General features: G+C 36.3%; 3 protein-coding genes and 3 non-coding genes across 8 annotated transcripts; 5 read left to right on the forward strand and 1 right to left on the reverse strand.

The window, feature by feature from the left end:
• Positions 1–1221: 1221 nt before the first annotated feature.
• Positions 1222–1293, forward strand: TRNAT-CGU (transfer RNA threonine (anticodon CGU)). Its single transcript has one exon. It is a non-coding gene; the product is annotated as a tRNA-Thr (tRNA).
• Positions 1294–2101: 808 nt separating this feature from the next.
• LOC147868323 (pentatricopeptide repeat-containing protein At2g39620-like) lies at positions 2102–6252 on the reverse strand. The gene has a single exon (XM_087317900.1). It carries the CDS (start codon positions 5993–5995, stop codon positions 2465–2467), a length of 3531 nt encoding a protein of 1176 aa, XP_087174026.1. The 5' UTR covers positions 5996–6252; the 3' UTR covers positions 2102–2464.
• Positions 6253–8219: 1967 nt separating this feature from the next.
• LOC147868324 (small nucleolar RNA snR60/Z15/Z230/Z193/J17) lies at positions 8220–8321 on the forward strand. The gene has a single exon (XR_015532385.1). It is a non-coding gene; the product is annotated as a small nucleolar RNA snR60/Z15/Z230/Z193/J17 (small nucleolar RNA).
• A 2671-nt stretch (positions 8322–10992) lies between these two features.
• On the forward strand, positions 10993–12646 carry LOC147868325 (uncharacterized). The gene is made up of 3 exons (XM_087332544.1): positions 10993–11301; positions 11605–11710; positions 12381–12646. The coding sequence occupies exons 1-3, from the start codon at positions 11239–11241 to the stop codon at positions 12500–12502; spliced, it is 291 nt and encodes a 96-aa protein (XP_087188670.1). The 5' UTR covers positions 10993–11238; the 3' UTR covers positions 12503–12646.
• A 3996-nt stretch (positions 12647–16642) lies between these two features.
• Positions 16643–22979, forward strand: LOC147868326 (long chain acyl-CoA synthetase 4-like). Of its 3 annotated transcripts, none has more exons than XM_087317942.1 (19): positions 16643–16817; positions 17721–17784; positions 17893–17982; positions 18219–18275; positions 18384–18432; positions 18529–18605; positions 18799–18838; positions 18922–19016; positions 19118–19285; positions 19574–19684; positions 19801–19888; positions 19989–20055; positions 20161–20236; positions 20465–20582; positions 20975–21220; positions 21290–21429; positions 21860–22042; positions 22128–22247; positions 22652–22979. In XM_087317942.1, exons 1-19 carry the CDS (start codon positions 16666–16668, stop codon positions 22691–22693), a joined length of 1983 nt encoding a protein of 660 aa, XP_087174068.1. In that variant the 5' UTR covers positions 16643–16665; the 3' UTR covers positions 22694–22979. The 3 variants fall into 3 exon arrangements, with proteins under 3 accessions (XP_087174068.1, XP_087174075.1, XP_087174083.1); XM_087317949.1 differs by having other exon boundaries at positions 20465–20576; positions 20969–21220; XM_087317957.1 differs by having other exon boundaries at positions 16685–16821.
• Positions 22980–23400: 421 nt separating this feature from the next.
• On the forward strand, positions 23401–23501 carry LOC147868327 (U6 spliceosomal RNA). The gene has a single exon (XR_015532377.1). It is a non-coding gene; the product is annotated as a U6 spliceosomal RNA (small nuclear RNA).
• The last annotated feature ends 578 nt before the right edge of the window (positions 23502–24079 follow it).

A 24079-nucleotide genomic window follows, 5' to 3' on the forward strand; every position in this document is an offset into this window, starting at 1 on the left:
AATATGGATCCCCCAATTTACATGTGAAGCAATGTGAATAGAAGGTGCAAGCATATGAAATTTTTACAAATTATGTTCATCACCACAACCTTATTTTACACAGATAATTATGATACCCTCCGTATTTATCCCTGATAGAATTGCTTGTGATATTTTCCCTTGTATCATTATGGAAAACTTTATCAACTTTAGCTTGTTTTGGTTCTACGTAATGGCAAATATCTTCTCAACAATCCACAATCCACAATATACAGACGTCAATAATAAATAGACACGGGACATGTTTTTTGCCTTTTTGAGGGCTAAGTGGGTTACTTTGATGATGGGCAAGTTCCCATTTGTACAAGATATGACATCGTAAAGCAATCTTGACACCTATGCTTTGCTCAATATTCTTGTCCATAATAATCGATGTTTCAAACTTTTATGATCTCCCTTGTGATAGATTCTAGGCTAAATAATGAGATCTATTGCCAAATCATGAGATAAAGTAGATGTGAGTAGTGACTCACATTCCACTTGTATTTAATATAAGTACGAAAAAAAGTATTCATCAATGCCATATATTATACTCTCATTTTACACATTGAACAATGTACTAAACTAAAAAGAATCATTTTGTATGTTAAAAACAATGGTAAAGGAGTTCACAATTAACATGGTGAGGGCACTATACTATATAAACTTGGCAATGTGCATTGTTTCCAAAGCAATTTTAACTTTGTGACACTTGCTCATGGCAACATTTGATGACATAATATATGCATAGTAGAAAATCTCAGCCTCTTTTATTTCTTATATATACATATAGCAATGTATTGATGACTACAACCATACGTTAAAAAATACACGTAAACCACTCCTAAAAGAAACCAACCCACGCAATTTGCATTTTGATGTGTGAAAAGCTTTCAAAAAATTGACACCCCATAATGATATCACATATGTACCACAAAACTCTCAAATCCATGTGAGATCATCAATGAATGATGAGTGAGTGGGCAACATATACATATGTTAGTTCAAGGTGTTCTCTTTCAAGTAAGGACTTGCATACAAACATCGTGGGGCCTTTCCTACAAATAGGTATTCCCAAGTTGCTTCAATTTCCATCAATCGGAACACGGCCAAAGTCGATGCGCTCAAATGAGTGAGTACTTGGCTATGTTTGCATGATATGCTTGTAAATAGATCATCATAAGATTACATATCAAGCAACTTGCTTCCATAGCATAGTGGTATTGCGTTCGCTTCGTAAGCGAAAGGTCGCGAGTTCAATCCTCGCTGGGAGCTATGTAAAGTGGTGTCTTTTGTTCTTTCCTTTATGTGAATGAACTCTTTTATATGCTTTAAAACAGTCACTCATATAGATAGATAGAGTTGGTGCTCATTTAACAAAATATTTTATTTTTCCGGCTACTTCCATTCTAATATTTTGTAATTAGAGAATGTTAGGAAATTTGCTACACGTACATATCTATTTCAATGGATATGCAACCTAGCCTCACTTAAGACAAGACACTCAATCATCATAAGAAATATGAACCAAAATGAGATGGCGATGTCAGGCGCAATGCTAGTTTTCTAAAGACCATTGTAAGTGCAATTTTTTATGTCTATCATCGAGACATAAACAAACTTTCAAGTTGATATATAACAACATGTTTGTTTGAAAAGGCGTCACAAGTGTCAATGATGTGATGCGTGTTAATATTGCAACATACTGATTTGTTAGAAGGACTGATGTTTACCTTAGATCTTGAAGCATACAACATATTGTAAAGGAAGCAAAGGTTTCAATCATTTGTTCATGAAGTTACTTCTCTTTAAGTTCTAGTTGCTTATGAGTTTTTGTGCACCACAAAATCTGCATCTTGCAACATTATTTCATTGAGTGCCTATCTCAAGGGCCGCATATATATATCAAATAATACCTTGAGCAACGAAAATTGGCCAAGATAATATTGTAGATGTTATGCTTTTGCAAAACAATCAAATTTTATTGATGTGCAATGTATGTTTTTTCTCTTGTTTAAGCATTAAAACCTCAAAAATCAAATTGGTAATACACAATATTCAAGTCATTCATCTAAGGAAGAACTGACATGCGTGTTAAGGGTTGTTGGCCAAACGAGCTAATTTTACTTGCCCATGTTCTCTAGAACCTCAGTCATTAAGTTGTACTAGACATATAATTAGTGAACTTTTCATGTTATTGTAGCATATCATTAAACATTCTTAGATTAGTTTATGAGTATATAAAAATTTTGATCCTCTGGCTTCTCAGCCTTATTTTGAGCATCACAAATTGACAGCTGCTGCCATTCATGGAATTCCATCCTAGAAGATATAATATCCAAAGAACTCAATTTATGTTGTGATGAAGTTAGTCTTACTAATGATGATATGAATTCTTGGTGTTATTGCCTTTCAATAGGAAAAAATAAATTCTTCATATTCATTGTCATGCTGCATCTAAATGTTCATATTCATCTATCAACACACAATGTACAAGTTGTCTTTGAGCTTGTTTTCCAATTCTCATTACCTCAACTAGCTTAGCCTCAGCCTCCATTCGAGCATCCATATAGATGTTAGACATACATACATAAGGGGCTGAGTCCTTCTCATCCAAGCTTATTGCATGTTCAAATGCTTGCCTACCCAGTTTCACATTGCCCCAGTTCCTACAAGCCCCTAAGATGACCAACCAGATCACAAAGGTAGGATGGATTGGCATTTTCTGAACTATTGTCAAAGCTTCTTCGATGAGTCCCGATCGTGCCAATGTATCAATTAGACATGCAAATTGTTCAAGCGTTGGTGTAAAATCATGACTTTTGTCAATAGTTTTGAAACATATCATTGCAACATCCACTAAACCTGCATGACTACATGCATTGAGAATGCTGACGAATGTGATACAATCTGGAGTTACATTGTCCAATCTCATTCTCTCAAGCATATCAAACACATCGTCATTCTGCCCGAGTTGTGCATAACCAGCAATAACTGTTGTCCATGACACAATATCTCTAACCTGAAGTTTGCCAAAGACATTTTCTGCTTCTGGAAGCATACCACACTTGGCATACATGTCAATTAATGTGTTTCCAACCAAAAGCTCATTTTCCAATCCTTGTTTAGCAATATCAATATGCATTTCTTGTCCCTTAGCAATAACTTCAATACTATTACAAGCTTTCAAGATGCAGACTAATGCTACTGGACCTAAATATATGCACTGACATTGCAATTTTTTGACGCAATATAGTACCTCCTCACTGTTCTCATGTGCCGCATATCCTATCAATAGGGCTGTCCATGAGACAACATCCTGAACTAGAAGCTCATCAAACACTTGTTGTGCTTCTTTCAGTGAGCCACATTTAGAATACATATCAATTAGGGTGTTTCCAATGTGATTTTCTCTTTCAAGACCTCTTTTTGTAATATCAACATGTATTTCATGGCCACTGTCTATGGCCCTTACACTGCCACAAGCTCTCAAGCTGCAAATAAAAGTGACGAGAACAGGAAAAACACCCTCATCCTGCATTTTTTTTAAACAATCTAAGGCCTCACTGGCATATCCTTCTTCAACATATGCTTGTATCAATGCAGTCCATGAGGCTGCATCTTGATATACAAGTTTGTCAAATACATTTTGTGCCTTCATAAGATAGCCACATTTGGCATACATATCAATCAAGGTACACCCAACATAAGGAAATTCTTCGAATGTTCCTTTCATCACAATCTCAGCATGAATATTTGATCCCTCATCTGCCATGCGCATAAGGCCACAAGCTTTCAAGGTGCATACAAATGTTACAGCACTTGGTGAAATGCCATCTTTCTGCATCTGGTGAAAACAATTGAGGGCTTGCTTTCCACATCCATGATCGACATATCCTGATATAAGGGCAGTCCATAAGGCTACAGATCTATGTGGAAATTTTTCTAAAACAGTTTGTGCCTCTATAAGCATGCTGCATTTAGTATACATATCAATCATGCTAGTGCTAATGAAAACCTCTGTTTCCAGGCCCATCACAAGAATTTCAGAATGAATCTCCTGCCCTTTGAATCCAGCATGTAAGTTACCACAAGATTTCAACCTATAAAGATATGAAACTACATTTTGAGGAACTCCTCTACTTCGCATAACTTCAGCATAATCCAGAGCTTCTTCATTGTATCCATGTTCTACATATCCTGCAAGTAAGGTGTTCCATAAAACTGTACTTTGAATTGGAACATTTCCAATAAGTTGTTCCACTTCAACAAGAAAGCCACATTTAGCATATACTTCAACAATGGCATTACCAATGATAAGATCAGTCTCTAAACCTTTCATACAAATAAACGCATGTATATCCTGGGTTTCAACTGCAGCTCCAATGATGGAGCAAGCTTTTAAAGCAAAAACAAATGTACCAGAATCTCCCAGAATTCCTTTGTCTTGTAGCTGTCTGAAACACTGTAATGCCTCCATGCCACAACCGTTATCAAGATATCCTGAAATCAGTGCATTCCAAGAGACTATATCTTGAACTGGAATCTTTTGGAAGATTCCACAGGCTTCTAAAAGAAATTCGCACTTTGCATAAAAAATTATCAAACTGTTGCTAATGCAAACTTCAGTCTCTAATCCTTTCTTAGAAATTGCAATGTGCATTTCTAACCCCTTGTCTCTAGCCTGTGTAATGCCACAAGCTTTCAATATGCATAAATATGTTACTACACCTGAGTAAATCTCGTCTTTTTCCATTTGTTCAAAATAATTGAACGCATCTTCAACATAGCCATGTTCTACATATCCTGAGATTAGTGTAGTCCATGAAACTGCATCTTTAAAAGGAAGCTTGTCAAAAGCTTTTTGTGCTTCTAGAAGCATGCTGCATTTTGCATACATGTCAACCAAACTGCTACCGACAACAAAATTTCTCTCATATGCTTTCTTCATAACTTCTGCATGTACTCCCTGACCTATCTCTATTGCACCTAAGCCGCCACATGCCTTTAAGATGCAAAGAATCGTCACATCATCACACAGAATGCCTTCACGTTGCATTTGTAAGAAACAATGCAGGGCTTCTTCATCACATCCATTCTCAGCATATCCAGAAATTAGAACATTCCACAACACAACATTTCGCATAGGCAACCGATCAAAAACTTCTCGTGCTTTTACAAGGGATCCACACTTTGAATACATATTTATCAAGCTACTTTCAATAAACACATTTTTATTGATGATATTTTTCCTAGCAATTTCAACGTGTATTTCTTCTCCCTTTGATACAGCTCCGATTTTGCCACATGCTTTCAAGCAACAAATAAAAGTTACGACGTCAGGAGAGATACCCTCATGCTGCATACATGCAAAAGCATCAAGTGCTTCTATGACACACCCATTTTCCATATAAACTGAAATGATTGTATTCCATAAGACTACATTTCGTATGCTGACACTGTCAAACACTTCTTGTGCTTTCACAAGGAAGCCACACTTCCCATACATATCCATGATGGCACTTGCAAGGAAAACATTTTGTTCTAACAAATGCCTCCGAACAATCTCGGCATGTATGCGACGTCCTTGTTTTAAATCTTCCATTGCAATACATGCTTTCAATAAGGCTCCAAGAGCATACTCATTGAAGTGGTACCAATAACCGTCATACTCCTCTGATAATTTTTGATACATCAAGAGAGCATGTGATGACTTGCCACATTTAACATATTCAATGATGAGAGAATCCAATGAAATCTTGGAACATTGATATTCAAGCCTATCAAAAAATTGAGAAGGAATTCTATCAATCTCGATAAAAACTGTTACAAGCAAGTATCCCATTGACTTGTGAAAATCAAGACCACTTTTACACATGTATGCATACAATTTCAGTGCATGACAAGAACTCTTATCTTTATTACATCTTTGCAAGAGAGATGAAAGATCCTCAACCAGGGGCAATTGCAATGGCATCTTCTTCCGTTGGAAATGATGTTAAATCTTCCTTGAGAAAGGATTTGAACGTCTCATGATGCTTTGGGAGCCAACATACGAATCCAATGAGAAACCATACATGACAACTGTCACAGGGCATGCCCATTGTCCAATTAAACATGAGGGAACAGAAACTGAGCATGTATGTCGCTGTGACTGTGTGGCTGCATCCTTTGATTCTCGATATTCATCTCATTTCATGCATTCAGAGGAAGAGGGAAATTCTCGCGAGCCACGAGTAAGGTTGGTTCTCTTTATTTTCTGCAAATACCCCTACGGTTCTTCTTATTTGCGGAAATGTCCTTTTGATGGATTTCAAACTACATATATCTCACAAAGTTACAAACACGTTCATTAGAGAAACTGGGAGGCTAAGGCATTCACAATTTATGACCAGAAGGTGACACCAAACCGTCAATATGGTGCGCTCAGGTGATTCCATGTCCAACCACATCCATGCTTGTACTGTTGTACATATATTGACATGGTGCAATTTAAATATGTAGCTCATCGCTCAATCATCTTAAGGCAGCCCCCAACCAGCTAGTCAATCGAACAAAAACTCGGGCAAATCTTACCTCTGTGATTTTCTTCAATTCTCCGCTCCCTCCAAACTTTTCCTTATCTGCACCCATTTGCTCATCCCATGGTTGGCCCTGTAATTGTTGCTTTCACAAATTATATGGTCAATCCGTCTCCATGGTGTTAATTCCCAACTTCCTAAGAATGCTCTAATTTTCTTTGATGTGTAAGTAAGATATGAACTGTTGGATATATGAGGGTATTGACTTCACATAACCCTTGCATCAGAATATTGAGGGACTTGTTACCCCATTGCTCACCATTTTCTATGATGTTGGAGTATGTGAGAGTTGTGTGAAAGGAATCGTGTTACTTCCTATAACAATTTTTTTTACAACCCATTGCATGACATTGTCCCCACCCCTTTCTACTAATTGAAGTACATAAATCAACGGTGTAGTCCAAGTCTCAATCACTAGAAAAGCATTTTCATTGTGATTTTTCTACTTAGTACTAAACATCATTGGCAATGTGACTTATAACAGTGATTTACGTGAATACAAAAAAAGTATCCATTTCTATAATAAAACAGTATAAATTTTGTAAAGAGTTAATCTACCATTCATATCTTGTGCCTTGGACATGTAATACCAAACGACGAATTTGTCTTTATTAGGATCATACATACTTCATGCATCCTTACTTACCAATGAATTTAGTGTTTTCTCCTAAATTCACAACATGAGACATATAGTCTGGTGCAAAAAATTAGTGTCTTGCATTCTTTGTTATATCACATGTTATGCATACGTTCAAGTATAAATCTGCTTATGTCCATTGTACCGCCTCTCGAACGTAATCAATAGTTTGTTTCATGGCTCCCAAGCAATTCTAGCAATTAAGAAAAGAGTAGTGAGATAATGTGAAAGCAACATTAAAGTACGACACAACTAGCTACAAGAATATAGGATCGTGATACTAGTTCACTAGGACTAGGATCCCAATGCAATGAATCAACGTATTCGTTGCTTGCAAGTATTGCCTCAAAAACAAAAGGCAACAACCCGAATACACGTAGAAGAATAGAACGCTATCTCATAGAAGGGTACCAATACATACATTCTTCTAGCTTCCAATTGATTCCTCTAGACACCACAACATGAGGGGATGTCCGCCCCCCCCCCCTCGCGGTCCCCCCGCCCAGGTGTGAAACCGGAACTGGGCTTGAAATGAAAACCCTAATTCTCCATCTCCAGTGCTTTAAATTGAGAGAAAACCGCAGTCAGTGAAATCATCCTGAGAGAGCCGATGATGCATAACTTTGAGTAAACAAAGACAAGCATATGTCTGAGTTGTTTCAATCCTTGATGCAAATTTACCCACCTGAGGCTTCTGTATTTCTGTTTCTCTCACTCCTATTCGCCGCTTGTTTTGTCGCTTCACACGGATTTGGTGAATTCCTGTAGGCAAGCAATCTGCGTATGGATAGCACTGTGTTCACGCTTTCGTTTGGTCCATGATGAAGAAGGTTGATGTTTTATATTTGAGATTTGTTCTCTGATGACCTGTATACCGTTAAATTACTGCCTTCCTTCTGAGGCTAATCTCAGTTTGTCGTCGAGGTAGCGTTTGCTCCTACCGGTGCCGGGTTGTAGGCTTTCGGACTAGCTGTTGTGGACTGTGGCGTTATGTGATGATGGAACAATGTGCATAGTTCATATGAGCTTTTTGCTCTGATTATCGCATAAAGAAATTAGTCTTTCGCTCCTATCTGATCTCGCCACTTCGATTTAGTTTCAAATAGCGGAAAATCAGTCATGCTTTTAGCCCGCGATTGATATGTCTGTATATGTATATATATTTGTTTGTTTGTGTACGTGTTTTCCTATGTGGCGGATGGGATTTTATGCATAATCTCTCTAAATCGTCGATGCACCATTTGAAACAAACCCGTGTGTTCCCTGACACTGTTCCCGAACATGGCGTTCAGAGCTTGGAACGAGCGGGGGGAAAATTGAACTTCAAACAATTTCAGCACACCGGAATCGAAATATTGTCAATTGGTTACTGTTAGATTTGAGTACTGAAACATTTATTGCACTCTCGGTCTAACCGCACATCAATCATAAATGGTTTACTCTCAGTAAATTCCTAGAACCGTGTAATGGATATTGCTAACGATCGTGTAGCGTGGCAGTGTTAGTTGGCGCAAAGAGTAAATCACAGGCAAATGATTACTTGAAATTTTTGATGTCAGCTTATAAGTAAAACTGGAGATCAATTTATATGTGAGCATATGCAATAATGTCACGGAAAATTTCTGCAACGGCCCGTCATTTAGTTAATGTGGACGACTGTGTAGAAGTATCGTTGACAAATTACAGGTAGTGGCTTTTATATATAGGTCAGACACGAGAAAATCAGTGTAGAAAGCTAATTGACTGATCAGTAGTATACGATGAGCTGGTTACAATGAAGTATAATAGTCCAGCATTTTGCAAATGGTGAAGATGCGGATTCTACAACTTGGAAAATAGAGGTTAAGCGCCCTATTTTAATGGAATTTGTAAACAAAAGCCTGTTTTGTGCCTAAACAAATGTAATGGGGTCTATAGGGTCTTGTTTTGATTGTATATAATGCATTTAAAGAGAATGAATGCTTTTGCTTGTTTGTGAATTCAGCAACTTTGTTTGCTTTTACTTAAATTAATTTTGACCTGAAGAACTTATGGTGAAATCAACAGTAACGTTGGTGCTTATCAATGTGGTAAACACAGAATAATGTATTGGCTTTGAGTATTTTGGCGATATCTTCATTAGCACCCTGCTTTGTTTATGGAACGTGGAGGAAAAATCCTGTTGTCAGAGCGAGTGGAGTTTGTGTGTATTGTGATGGTCTGCAATTCTTCTGGAAAGTAAAGTGTTTACATCGTACGGGATAAGTGAATTGTGAGGACAGACTAAGATTAAAGGAATTGTAATTTAGACCCTGTCGACGATCATTGCCAGAAGCAAGCAAGCGTCTTATGTTGGCATGGTAACAAGTTTTGATGGTATTGTGATTTACTGCAATTTTTGAAGGGTGTAAAACTTTAAGATTAAATGGAGTGAGTAAAATTGTAAGAACAAGCCAAGATCAAAGAAAAGGTATGTCAGAAACTATCGATCATTGGCATTACAATCAACGTCAGAAACAAGTACCCGTGTGGATAAGGATAAGTATTGAAATCATGTCGCTGACATATCTATCTGTGTGAAGTAAGGAGAGTGAATGGTGTATGCTGTGCTTTATATTTATTCACTTGGGGATTTGGAACATGGCAAAAGTTAGAGAATGAAAAGATCACTACAGTCAGAATTGAACAGACATGCAATATTAACATCATCATTGATCACAATAATGTCAATACGAAAATGTAGTAAATTAAGTAATGGATTAACTCAGTTCCAATACAAGTGTAGATGGGGATTGTAAGCATGCACTTTCATATCGTATTGATTGTAGACTCTAGTCTTATCTGGGAATTGTCAAATAGAAGGTGAATAGGAAAACTTGCAGGCTGTAAGCACTGTCTGGTATGTTCATCGTTAGCAAGATTATGGAATAGGTTAGTTTTATGTATTGTTCAGAAGGAGGCTAAATTTTAGTGACCTTTAATTGTCGATAGTTAGAAAATATCTACTTGCAAAATATCTATGTACATAGGGAAAGTTCTGAAAGTCCTGAAATTTCTACTTGGAATGTGTATGTACATATGGAAAATATGTGCATGTCAATACAAAGATAAATACTTTAAGCTGAAATCTGGTTAATAGGAGATGGATATAACATAAAGAATGTTTGAAATTTTAGGTTTTTCAATTTTCTTCTGTTTCGGATGGACAAGTTCATTTTATGAGAATCTTATTTTTATTTGTGTATTTGAATTAAATTTTCAATACGAAGTGAAACTTAGCATTTAAATTATCCTCTTCACAGCTTCCACGAAATATCTGATAGATTAGGTGACTTTTATTTTACAATCCTCATTAAGAATAAATTTGTGTAACTGTAATGGATACTTTTTGAAAGCGCCAAACAAAAACCTAAAACTTTGTTTTGTGGGGACAGGTTTAAACAATGCTATAATGGAAATTTTGATAAAGATATAATTTGCATTTGAATTTGATTATGTAATAATCTATGGTTGGTTAGGCAATTTGATAGTTCAAATGTTGTCCTAGGAGAGACTATAGAAATGTTGTCTAACTGACTTACGATACTGTCCTAGGTACAAACTGTGCGCATTGAGTGGCTGTATCATGGCATGATATTATGTATGGATAGATGTTTAGGATTCCAATAGCTTTGGATATGACTTTTAATGAGTTCGGAGCCATAGGAGGTAGGGCCGATTTTCAAGCCATTTAATTGTCACCTGAATGAGACCGAATCTGACACTACATTTAACATTTCCTATGTATTATCTTTTTTTTACATCACCATCAATCAGCAGAAAAGAGCATTATGTTCTGTCATCGGGTGTGTGGTCACCCATCTAATCATATCATCTCTCGTTTCATCCTCATCAACATTTCTATTCCTCCATTCACTACTGCCTAGGATTGGCAATTTAAAATATCCCCCTGTGCAAAAGCTCCGTTTTACCCAGTATACATCCTCAATCGGTCTCTGGCCCTCAAGAACTTATAGAGAATCTATGGCCCCTCATGAATTGCAAGACATTGATATCAATCGTATTACTCCTGATGCCATTCATATGGTACACTCTGTTTGCAAATGGCCATTACTGTTTGCAATAAATAATCATTTATATTCATTATATGGTGTTCTTTTATGCCTTGTTCGTGCTGTGAATTAAATTATCGTTTCTACTTCGTAATAAGCAGTCAAAGTAACATATCATGAAACCTTGTAATGAATTAATACATCTTGATGATGCCTTTTGGTTTCCATTTATGAACCCAACACTCATTTTAATGAGTTCTTATGTTTTGTTTCATGCATGATGATTGCGATTTCTGAATGAACAGATGTTTTGTGACCATGATTAATTTTTGCGTAGGTTCATCGTCTTATTGAGGAATGCCTTCTTTTCGACATGGATCGAGAAGATTGTGCAGCATGTCTAGAAAGAGAGGTGAAGCTTAATCCTATCATCACAAGGATTGGTGGGTATCAATCACGTCATTCACATAACAAATTCACTTGAGATTATATTGTTATGATCCATACCATAAATCTGTTCCATACTTATGAAGGCGACGATGCATTTGTTTAGCCAAAGCAATACTTCAGTATTTCTTCCATTTGGTGATTTGGAGACATCTTTGAGCTTGCTTCTTGACTGTTTGATTTAGGAGGATTTTTTTGGTGTAGTCAAATAAAATTGCTATGCATTATGATTGTTTACTTGCACAAACTATAAATCTGTCATGTATTATGATAGCATGTGTGAGATTTGTTATGTATTAAAATCACATTCTTGCGTCATGATCATATACATATACCTGCGCGATCTTTGACACATAGATTCACATATTCGATGGCCAGTATACTTGCATGGTCTTGAACCCATACATTTTGTATGTGTCATTATCATATTACTTGCATATCTTCTTGATATAAAGTCTGTATGCATCATCAGATTCTTTAATTGCTCCTCTTCAAATTATGATTATGATCAGCACTTGTATCATGATGAGTTCCACATAGCATTCACATGCATTATGATCAATTTAGTTTCACCCATTAGGCATAGCTACATATCTCTCTCCCTCTCGTCTGTGTAAACAAAGATGCCACAAAGTTACATAATCTGAACAACGTTAACTTGTTCAGTTTGGGACGAGCTACAGAAATCCAACAGCCAGTTCTTCATCGCGTATTCGTCAAAACTCTGCAAGGAGGGACAAGGAGAAGAAGCGCAAAAGCACAGTCGAAAAGATCAGGAAAACAAGTAGAACAGGATTGGAGAGCTTGCCATAATTTCAGCATGTGTCTGCTTGGCAAGTGCACATTAAAACATTCAATTTCGATAGAACAGAGTTCTAAAGAGGGGTTTAGGGTTTTTGAGTAGGGATGGATAGTGTGACTGTGTGTGTAGTAGTAATGGTTAGTTAAAGCCTTCCTTTCTTCTAAGTATTAAATTTTAATGAATGCAAGAAACATGAGAGATCTTTTCTTGGTGATTCTAAAGATGTATTATAAGGTCTTAATTTTGTTTGGACTCACACACCTAGAGCGCACAGGAGAGTTTAGGGTTTCATGGTGCAAATTTTCATATATTGTAATCTTCATAACATCGAACTTTTGGAGAGGGAAGATTCGTTTTCTCATAAACGGCGCATACTCATCATACCTAGGATGTGTCCATGTGATACTGCCTAAGGAATGATATATCGTGTTTTTGATAGGTGTTAGTTCCTCTACATTTTACATTTTGCTCGGGTTCTAGGGGATCAATCAAGAATGATGAGCATACAAGACATTGATTAAATTGGCATAGTTATTAGGTATCTTGAAGAGCAAAAGCTTTGGACCAAAATCATGTTAGGAATTGGATAGAAAGGTGTGGTTGGTGAATGTGAAAGATCTACATGGATGAATACGTTTATAGCCCTAAACTCTCATGTCAAGCTATTTTGACAGTTCCTTTGCATTTTGCTCGAGTTCCAAGGGATCAATGGATCCCGAGATGATCATACAAAGTATCAAGAATGATGAGCATGCAAGACATTGATTAAATTGGCATAGTTATTAGGTATCTTGTAGAGCAAAAGCTTTGGACCAAAATCATGTTAGGAATTGGATAGAAAGGTGTGGTTGGTGAATGTGAAAGATCTACATGGATGAATACGTTTATAGCCCTAAACTCTCATGTCAAGCTATTTTGACAGTTCCTTTGCATTTTGCTCGAGTTCCAAGGGATCAATGGATCCCGAGATGATCATACAAAGTATCAAGAATGATGAGCATGCAAGACATTGATTAAATTGGCATAGTTATTAGGTATCTTGTAGAGCAAAAGCTTTGGACCAAAATCATGTTAGGAATTGGATAGAAAGGTGTGGTTGGTGAATGTGAAAGATCTACATGGATGAATACTTATAGCCCTAAACTCTCATGTCAAGCTATTTTGACAGTTCCTTTGCATTTTGCTCGAGTTCCAAGGGATCAATGGATCCCGAGATGATCATACAAAGTATCAAGAATGATGAGCATGCAAGACATTGATTAAATTGGCATTGGGTATCTCATAAAGCAAAAGCTTTGGACCAAAATCATGTTAGGAATTGGATAGAAAGGTGTGGTTGGTGAATGTGAAAGATCTACATGGATGAATACGTTTGTAGCCCTAAACTCTCATGTCAAGCTATTTTGATAGTTCCTTTACATTTTGCTCGGGTTCCAGGGGATCAATGGATCCCGAGATGATCATACAAAGTATCAAGAATGATGAGCATGCAAGCCATTGCTTAAATTGGCATTGGGTATCTCATAAAGCAAAAGCTTTGGACCAAAATCATGTTAGGAATTGGATAGAAAGGTGGGGTTGGTGAATGTGAAAGTTCTACATTGATGAATACGTTTGTAGCCCTAAACTCTCATGTCAAGCTATTTTTCATTTGTCGAAATCTTAAAGCTTGATAGTGAACATGAGATCTATATCCCTAGGTTAGGATTTAGAAAGTTTCATCGTCCCAAGTACATCCACATTGCCTTTAGTTTGTAAGGTGGAGAATTCACATGTTGGGTGGGGTAAATACATTCATAATATAGACTATTGCCTATGGGTAGTCCTAACATTCAAGGGTTGGTAGTTCAAGGATGGAACTTTTATAGTGTGGTTGTGTAAGACAAAGTGTTTCATGCGTTTTTCATAGATTGTTAAAGATTATGTTTCTTAGCTTGTCAAAATCACCTATATCGGGCCTAAGGTGGCTCTTTTAGTTACAAACGAAAGAGATTATTTTCTTGCTTTCTTGAAACACTATAGCTCAAACAAATTCCCGTATAGGGATTTACAAAGGTTTTTGTCAATGGTAACAAAGCCTATAGATATAGAACAACGTTGCTTTCATAACACAAATGAAAATATCAAAGCTTTTCCAATATTTCCCAAAGCTATATGACAAAATCAAAAGAATATTTCCATCCTTTCCTAAGTGTCACCGCCACATTGTCTTCCATGACTCATATATCATCCTAAAGGTTATGTTCCATTAATAACCCTCAAAATAAAAATAAAATGGTAGCTTGCTATAAATGACTCTTTCCATTGATGGTAATTTTTCCACGCTTCTAATAATCAATATATGTGTGAAACTAAATGTTGAGAATTTGATACCTTCTTATTAAACTCTAGTCATTGGCATGCACCAGAGAGTTGTTTAACTCCAATTCTGGTTGCTCTATAAATGACTAGAATCATTTTCTTATATAGACTTTAATTTGTCCTTGAGAAGTTTAGCTAGCCTAACCACCCTTAGTGACTAGAGGAAGTGGCTTGTGTATTGAGAAACTTTAACGTTACATCTGAATGTAAACTAACTTTTTACATATTGTAGATTATAGGATTGTACAAATGGAGATGTCGGATATGCTATTTATAACCAGTCTTATATGATTTTTTTCCTATGTATAAAAATATGGCTTTGTTTTGTGATCATGATTATGTATGGCAAATTTCATCAATTAAAATTCTAGACAACAATTGCAATCTCTCGTGTCACAAGATGTGATCTAAAAGAAAGTAGGAAGCACCTTTTACATGATTAGTGGTGTTGATTGAGTTAGCAATCACATGATGGCAATGCCAATACAGGGTATAAAAAATGCTTTTAAAAAGGAAGGATTTATGAATATGTCTTTGGTTGCTAGGTCTATGATCATTAAGGTCTATTTTATGTTCCTTAACAATCAAGCCGAAATCAGACATTACAAAGGTTTTGAATTTAGCAAGGTTTTTACAAAAAGGATAGAAACTCTCATCGTGGGTTTCTTTGTTCATTTTATATGAAAGACATATGTGAAGGAAGCTCTTATATGAAAGGCAAAATTATTGAATTCATCTTGTGTTATTGGAACATGAAAATGAGCTAAAATTTCAAGGACTTTTTATAGCGGCCAAGGGTTTATGTAAATCAATTCGATTGAGTTCGTAAGCACTAAATTCAAGTCCAGCATTTGCTTTGTCAATCAATTCGATTGAGTTCGTAAGCACTAAATTCAAGTCCAGCATTTGCTTTGTCACATTGTGCTTTGGCATGTAATTTGTTGTTTTGTCATATTATAGAACGTAGGTTAGTTGAGATGATACGTCAATTGAATGAATAGAAGTAGAAAATAAAAACAAAGTTGAATCTTGTGAGTCACATAAACTACACAATTATATTAACATACATTAAAAAGTTAAAGTCATCATGTTTTTTGCACCAAGCATTCATAGTAGGCCATTAACGCAAGAGCTATATCTCGAGTGACGAGGAGGTTGATCAAATTTTCACATAAAATCAACCATTCAACCTAGAACAATCTCGTTTAGTTCATAAAATCAACTACGTGAGCATCTGTTGGATTAGAAGTTAGGCATATCAATCAATCAATGCTCGCTCACGGGATAATTACACGTAACTTGAAAAAAGCAAGGGGCGTATCTACTCACGCAAGACTCGACGACATTTACATATATGTAATGGAGTAGGTTTTTTTGCTTGCAACATTTTGGCTCAAAAAAAATAATACGCGAAATAAATCAGTCACGGGATTACAAAGGTGATTAAAAAACCATCTTGAAGGGTTTCGATCGGGTCGGGTGAAGACCCAATTTTCTCACCTCTCTATTACATACTCCATAATATATACATATATGTACATACATACATATGTATGTACTTATAGATATAATATATATATATATATATATATATATCCTCTTAATTTACCAAGTACATAGATAGATCATAGATGGATGCCACTGTGGAATGTGGGGTTTGAACCCACGACCTTCTTTCTGGTCTCTGTCTCTCTCTGTCTCTCTCTGTCTTTGCGTCTCTATATAATAGTATACTATGCATATGCAGAACAGTGAATGCTACCTTTGTTTTTTGCAGGTCCAGCTCCCATGGCTCAATGCTATATTGAAGAGATTCATCCCGCTACGGCATCCTCTGCTGATGGCCTTCCTTCCTTTGGCCCTGTCTATCGGAGCATCTTCGCCAAAATCTCGCCTCCTCCTGTTTCCACGAATCTAGAGACTTGCTGGGACCTCTTCAAGTATGTATGCATATACACGTGTGTGTGTGTGTGTGAGAGAGAGAGAGAGAGAGAGAGAGAGAGAGAGCAGTTTACATATTCAGGTTTTTTGATGGCATTACTGGACGTCCCTCTCCCTACATAGGCATATGATAGGTAGAGGAGACTAAGAAGTGTTGTAAGTAAGTGGATTTTACATACAATTAATATACTCGTGTGCTTTTATCCCCCAAAAAGAGAGAGAGAGAGATTTGGGGCTACGGAAGGAAAGGTTGAAGCTAGCCCACGGCTTCATTTAATTAAGCGGGGAATTGCCATACAACAACTCGAAATGGAATTACATCCACCCCCTTCTTTTGTCGATGCAAAATGGGACTCATTGATGTTTCTGCTCATACCCTGGGATAGCAGAAAACGTGGAATTATCAAGAAATGTAGGGAGTGCTAAGCTGTGGACAGCATAGAAAGGAACTAGTAAAGTCTGAGGATATTATAGTCATTGTGATTGGAGCCAGCAGGTTCCTAAATCTTCCTAGAACTTTTCTTTTTCTTCATAGACATTGGCCGATACTGTAGGTCAAGGAATGTGGGCTAGGAACTTATTTTCCTAGTTTTTTCTGAGCTTTTCTGTTTTTATTTTGTGGGAATGTAGCTGAGTAGATGTTAGGTTTTCATATTAGTTCTTTCTTTCTTTCCTGTCAAAAGTGGATCCTTTTACAATGGAAATATAGTAGGTATGTAGAATGTGGATCAAATTTGGCATAAGTGTGTGGCTCATCTGTAGACATTGCATTCCTATAATTTTCAGGACTCTGTTAGCTACCTGGAAATTTTTGAAACAACGAAACACCTCTATGAAACTTTCCCAACTATACATGTATGTTTCATTCTACCGGCTTTTTAAATGTTATGTTTCTGCAACAGTGAAAGTTACAAGAGATGTCCAGACAATCGAATGCTTGGTCATCGGGTGAAAACTGGAAACAAAGTGAGTAACGGTAGCTTCATTGACATCAATAATACGCCAGGAACTGAACAAATCAAAAGAAAATTGGTTCAGCATTCTGACTCGTTGGTCTTAATCTTGTGTGTTCAGGTGAGTGATTATGTATGGCAGACTTACAAGGAAGTTTATGCTACTGTTACCGATATTGGTTCAGCTATGCGGTCTTGTGGAGTTAAGCCTGTAATATATCTCTTTCGTCGCCAAGAAAAAAATCATAGCCTCTACGCATGAAGACTTGTAGTAATATGATATAATTTGGGAAAAGCTCTGAAATATACTCGAGGTTGTTGTGGTTATAAATAATGAAAACAGTTGGGGATTTGGGTAATTAAGAAAAACTCAGAGATATCTAAAAAGAATTCCTTTAAACCTTTTGCGTGCATATAACGTAAAAAAAATACAATCTTTGTGCTTAGAGGGGGCGTTGTGGAGTTTATGGACCAAACTGTCCAGAATGGTTCGTTGCCATGGAGGTGAGTAGGAACCTCCTTGCTATATGATGATTTTCAGCTAATGATATTCATCTCAGATGATTTCCTGGAGGAGGATGTTGTATTGAATTGTTTTATTTTTGAATGTAGGCATGTAATGGACACAGCATTTACTGTGTTCCACTTTATGATTCACTTGGTTAGCAAATCTTCATTTTGTCCATTTGAGTTCCCTCACGCAGATGATCATAGAATGGTGTTCTATGCTAACATATTATTTTTGTTTCACTAAAAGGACCTGATGCCGTTGAATTTATCGTGAGGCATGCAGAGGTCTCCATTGCATTTGTTCACGAGTCCAAAATTGCAACGGTATGCTGGTGGAACAATTATATAATAATTTGATATAGTTACTATTTTTTTCTTCTAAAGTATATTGTTCGTGCATTCTATCTAGACTTCTGCTATCACCATATCGATTTGGATTGGATTTAGTTAGTGCCATTGTGGTTTCCAATAGTTTATGCTATTATCATTTCTAATAGCGTCTTTTTTAAAATCACAGATATTGAAATCCCTGTCTAGATGTTCTGACTGCCTTAAAAGTAAGTGGTTCTGGAGATAAAAGAAGCATAGTGTATATGAAGAAAAGTGAGGAAACTCAGTGTACTTTTCTTCCTCTGTGTAGCTCTTATTTCGTTTGGAGATATCTCAGAAGAACACAAGGATGAAGCAGAATCTTATCATGTTAAAGCATATTCATGGCAGGAATTTAAAGACCTGGTGGGTACACGATTTTCAGAAATGCTAAGCATAATCTATTTTTTCTTCATATTTATGGAATTTTCAGCTTTGAAATGTTACTTGGTTGATCTTTCATGCAGGGCAAAAAGTACCCCTTGGATTTTACTCCTCCTACAAAAGAAGACATTTCTACTATAATGTATACCAGTGGAACTACTGGTGAACCTAAGGGTGTACTGCTGACCCATGAAAATATTACAGATGTTATCTCTGGAGTTGATAGACTGCTTGCTGCCTTGGGGGAGAAGGTGAAAATTAATATCTGGAATGCATAAGTCTAGTTAATAAAAATTCAAATATGTGGAGATGAATGAATGTATGAATGTAGGTCTATATTTACACACAGATATTGAAATGTCTTTGAGATTTTTTTGCATTTTTCTTTCTCTATCACACTGTTCGTTTTGTGAATGGAAACATGTCATGCATTTTTATTTCTCTTTGAAAGATAATTGCATGATAAGAGAGTTTTCAGATTACTTGTATAGCATAAAGAATCCAGTTAAAGTATGATATTCAACTTTTTCTTGCTTTAGATGACCGAGGAAGATGTCTACTTCTCATTTCTACCTTTAGCACATATATTTGACCGTATAATCGAGGAATATAGTATTCGCAGTGGTGCTTCAATAGGGTTTTGGCAAGGAGTAAGTATTTCTGTTGAATGTGAATATACATTCTTCTTGGCATTTGAATGCATATCTTTACTGTAACCAGTTTATAAACTCTTATTTATAAAGTATTTATTTTTCATCTTTTCAAGGATGTAAAACTTATTTTGGAGGATATTGGGGCTTTGAAACCAACCATTTTTGCAGGTGTTCCTCGGGTCTACGATCGAGTCTATACAGGTGTGATCATTTTCATGACGATAGCATAAATGAAGCACTACTGTATATGTGTGTTGGGAAATATCTGTAGTGGAGTATCTCATGGGTCTAATTTAATCAGGTGCAACTCAAAAAGTAAATGCCAGTGGTTTCCTGCGGAAGAAGCTGTTTGATCTGGGTTATCAATAGTGAGTCTCTGTATTGTGATTGTTATCAATAATATTATTTCTTGTTTGTACTTCTATTCTTCGTTCTCTATATCGTAAAGTCTGTTGCTTGTCCATTTTGTGCAGCAAACTCGGCCGCATGTCCAATGGTGCAAAACAAGATAAGGCTTCACCATTCTTAGACAATCTTGTATTTAGTAAGGTTCGTTTACATATATCCACATGTATTAATTCCATACATACACACATGTTTCTTTCAAAAACTTCCAAAGTCGTAAATATAGAAGAAGTCTGTAAAGCATTGTTTCTATGAGTTTGCATGTTATTATTCCATGAATAATTTATCGAATTCTATCAATTTTAAATGTTATTGATTGAGGAAATTATGGAATCATATGATGCTTATGGAACTGCAAATTATTCATTGTAGATAAAACAAGGCTTAGGAGGCCATGTTCGTCTTCTCCTGTCAGGTGCAGCCCCACTTGCAAGACATGTTGAGGAGTTCTTGAGAGTGACAACGTGTGCACTCGTAGCACAGGGTTATGGCAAGTCACTGTTCTCATATTTGATGTTTTTTAATAGTAAACTACAAAACTGTTTCCCATATTTAATATTTTTTAATAGTAAACTTCATTTTTTTTCACTGGTCTTGTGGCTCTTTAAGATCTAAGACTTGTATAACATAGATTTATCAGAAAACTCCCAAATAACCGTATTTTTCTTTATTTCCCTAGATGCCCCTAAACTTTTTGTGATTTCCTCATACCCTCTTGATCTATCCCTGAAAGAGCAATTGTATACTCAGCGATTATGTGGTCAATTCATTCCCTTTTTCTCTCTTTTGGTTTTCAACCAATGTGTTGGGGGAAATTTCAGAGTTATTTCAGCTGTAATCGTATCTTCAAATGCTAAAGTTCCAAATTATTGTAAGCTTCAGGGTTGACTGAGACATGCGGAGCAAGCTTCGTCTCTGTTCCTGATGTTATGTCAATGGTTGGAACAGTTGGTGTCCCATTACCGAACATTGAAGTATGCCTTCAGTCAGTTCCTGCATTGGGATATGATGCTCTTTCAGAAACTGCCCGTGGGGAAGTTTGTATTAGAGGAAAATCTGTATTTGTTGGCTACCATAAACGTGATGATCTGACTGAAGAAGTAAAGTTGGATGGATGGTTCCACACAGGTAGGTACCATCTTTTTCCTGCAAGTTCAAAGTATGTGTATCATTCTTACTCAAAAGAAATATATCCAGGTGATATTGGAGAATGGCAGCCAGATGGTGCATTGAAGCTGATTGATAGAAAGAAAAACATATTCAAACTTTCACAGGGAGAATATGTGGCAGTTGAAAACCTTGAAAATATCTACAGTTCTTGTTCGGTTGTTGAATCGGTATGTGACTATTTCCCCAAAGCATCATCCATGAAGGAAATATTAGCTGCATGATAAATCATCAAATTGTTAATATAGAAGACAAAAATGACATATTCCATTCAGGTACAGTTTAGGTACAGGATACTGTCTAGCAGGTTAGAAATAGAGCATAGTAAAGACCACATGAAAGGAATCTGTTAGATTATCACCGATATTGGGAATGGGTTTAGGAGGTTTAAGCAAGTTGATGGCGTTGTAAGCTGTATTACTGCTTCCAGCTCTCCCACTAGAAAATGTCAACATATGATTTTGAAATGCTTTTTCAAATGGACAACTCAGTTTGGGAGAATAGTTGGAAGTTTATATTTCAACTTGGTTCTACATGGTCTGTCTGTACTTTCAGTCTATTGAAGATCCATTTATGTTCGAAGGTTCGTTATGGTTTCAGATGTGGATCTATGGTAACAGTTTTGAATCTGCATTAGTAGCTGTTGTTGTTCCAAACCAAGTTGTTCTTGAAGAGTGGGCGAAGGGCCAGGGTTTGAAGGGTGACTTCCCATCTCTCTGTAATAGTGAAACTCTCAAAAATTATGTTCTATCAGAACTGACTGCTGTTGGAAAAGGCAAGAAGGTATGGGTAGTGAAATCTGACTGTAGTACTTCTATGTAAAAGAACTACATATTGTGTATTCAAATAACAACATTTTCGATTCTAGGTAAGAGGATTTGAGTTGGTTAAGGCCATTCACCTGGAACCACATCCTTTCGATCTAGAGAGGGATCTGATTACCCCAACCTTTAAAAAGAAGCGGCCGCAACTTTTGAAATATTATAAGGTAAAATTTATTCTTATCTTTTACGCTAGATGCAATTTTTGGGCAGATTATTTCATGCGTTGACATGTTATTTATTCACCCACACGGTTGATTCTATTTACTATGGATGTCCCAGTCATCAAGATGGTCTTTCGTACTCTCACATCACCAGGATCCATCTATTGATGTGGTGCTTGTGAACAGTATTGAGCACAAAGTAGAATGTTTGTTTTTGCCCGAATGCAATGAAAAACATTATATAGTTTTCCAGGATATTGCACACATCTATCTGTATTATATTTAATATATAAATAGAAAGGATGTAATACATAGTTTTCCAGGATAGTGCACACATCCATCTTTATTATGTTTAATTAACTATTGCTGCTGCTTCATGTATTTAAACAATGAGTTTTCCATTTCAGGAGACGGTTGATGATTTATATAAAAGCATAAAGGCAGTGTAGTTTATGGTTTGATTAGAGGTATTATCCTGTAAAGGGCATAGTACCTTTTGACTGATAATATGGGTTTCCTCTCTCTGGGTTTCGTGGAGTACTTATACAGTTTGAACTCTTAAATTGGATATTCAGAGAAGCCAGTGTTGGTTGTTATGCATGCAACACATAATTGGTGGTTGTCCTAACTTTAGTCCATGGAATTGTCTGTATGGATTTTCTGTAATTTATCTTCAAAAGCATTACTGTAAGATCAAGATATGTACATTCAATCACAATACCTCACGTTAGTTCTTGTAATATTTGCAAACAATCATGGTGGTTATTGGTTATGGAATTCAGGCTATCATATATTTATCATTTGAAATGGTTATTAACAAAATGTGTATTAAAAAAATGCATTGCGTGTGAGTAACAAGAGATATGGTTCTCATCCAATGTAAATGTAATGTACAACAGTTTTGAGATATATTTGGGTTTCATCCATGCTAAGAAATAATAGTAGATATGCTACTATATGGAAGGGGGAAGGAACTGAGGATAAGTTTTATATTGTGATTTTTGATAGTACACCGGAAATCAAATAGAAAAAACCAGGTGTTAATTAATTTCGATTGTTCACATGAAATAGTCTTCTGTTATCACCCTTGGTAGTCAGACAATCAAGCCCATCAACGTAATCCCATGTGATACTATGAAGAGAGAGAAAGAGAGATGTCCCTTACGGAACAGCTGATGAAGTTGGAATGATACAGAGAATACTAGTATGTATGACCCCTGCTCAAGGATGACACATTGTGAAATAGTCCAAATTTTTTAGAGAAAGAGAGGCTACAAAAAATCAGATAACAGAAGAGGTTATGCAACAAACAAAATTCCAATATGGACCATCACTTTGCAACCCATGCTTTAAATAATTGGGATGATCCCATGATTTATATAATTGTAAGTCCATCATAGCCCATGGAAGGCGTTGATGCTTAATATGTGACATGGAGATATGTAAGACCCCATCCAATACTAACTGAGGTAACATTGTCTATTTGGAAAGGATGGTAGTTATGCAATCTAACAAGTTTTTATATGAACCATCACCCTTGCAAGGAAAGGATGGTAATCATTCAGTCAAACAAATATTTTTAGGTAGTTACATTCCAATTATGTAAAGCCCATCATGCAGATCTATGCTTAATGTCTGACACAGAGATACATTACTTATTTGACTTTTACTAAAATCATTGATTTCCAATTTTCCATATTGATGGAATTCCCCATACACAGTAGAAACAGAATATACACTGCACAACACAAATGCATGGTTAGAAACTGGTCATGCAGGTGACACAATTTGCAGCATCTAAAAAGAATAAGAGAACAATTTGTTCTCTATTAGTG

The sequence above is a fragment of the Azolla caroliniana genome, unplaced genomic scaffold (genome assembly GCF_043228905.1).
Source record: "Azolla caroliniana isolate FFs.n. ecotype wild unplaced genomic scaffold, voAzoCaro1.0.p SCAF_1, whole genome shotgun sequence".
Lineage (NCBI taxonomy): Eukaryota > Viridiplantae > Streptophyta > Polypodiopsida > Salviniales > Salviniaceae > Azolla > Azolla caroliniana.

Excerpts from the sequence above, each read along its gene's own strand:
- LOC147868326 (XM_087317942.1), top strand. The coding sequence starts at position 16,666 with ATGGCTCAATGCTATATTGAAGAGATTCATCCCGCTACGGCATCCTCT. Across the intron at positions 18,433-18,528 it reads TCCACTTTATGATTCACTTG|GACCTGATGCCGTTGAATTT; the intron begins GTTAGCAAATCT and ends TTTCACTAAAAG. Across the intron at positions 20,056-20,160 it reads TTTGATCTGGGTTATCAATA|CAAACTCGGCCGCATGTCCA; the intron begins GTGAGTCTCTGT and ends CATTTTGTGCAG.
- LOC147868325 (XM_087332544.1), top strand. The coding sequence starts at position 11,239 with ATGGCCCCTCATGAATTGCAAGACATTGATATCAATCGTATTACTCCT. Across the intron at positions 11,302-11,604 it reads CTCCTGATGCCATTCATATG|GTTCATCGTCTTATTGAGGA; the intron begins GTACACTCTGTT and ends ATTTTTGCGTAG. Across the intron at positions 11,711-12,380 it reads TCCTATCATCACAAGGATTG|TTTGGGACGAGCTACAGAAA; the intron begins GTGGGTATCAAT and ends TAACTTGTTCAG.
- LOC147868323 (XM_087317900.1), bottom strand. The coding sequence starts at position 5,995 with ATGCCATTGCAATTGCCCCTGGTTGAGGATCTTTCATCTCTCTTGCAA.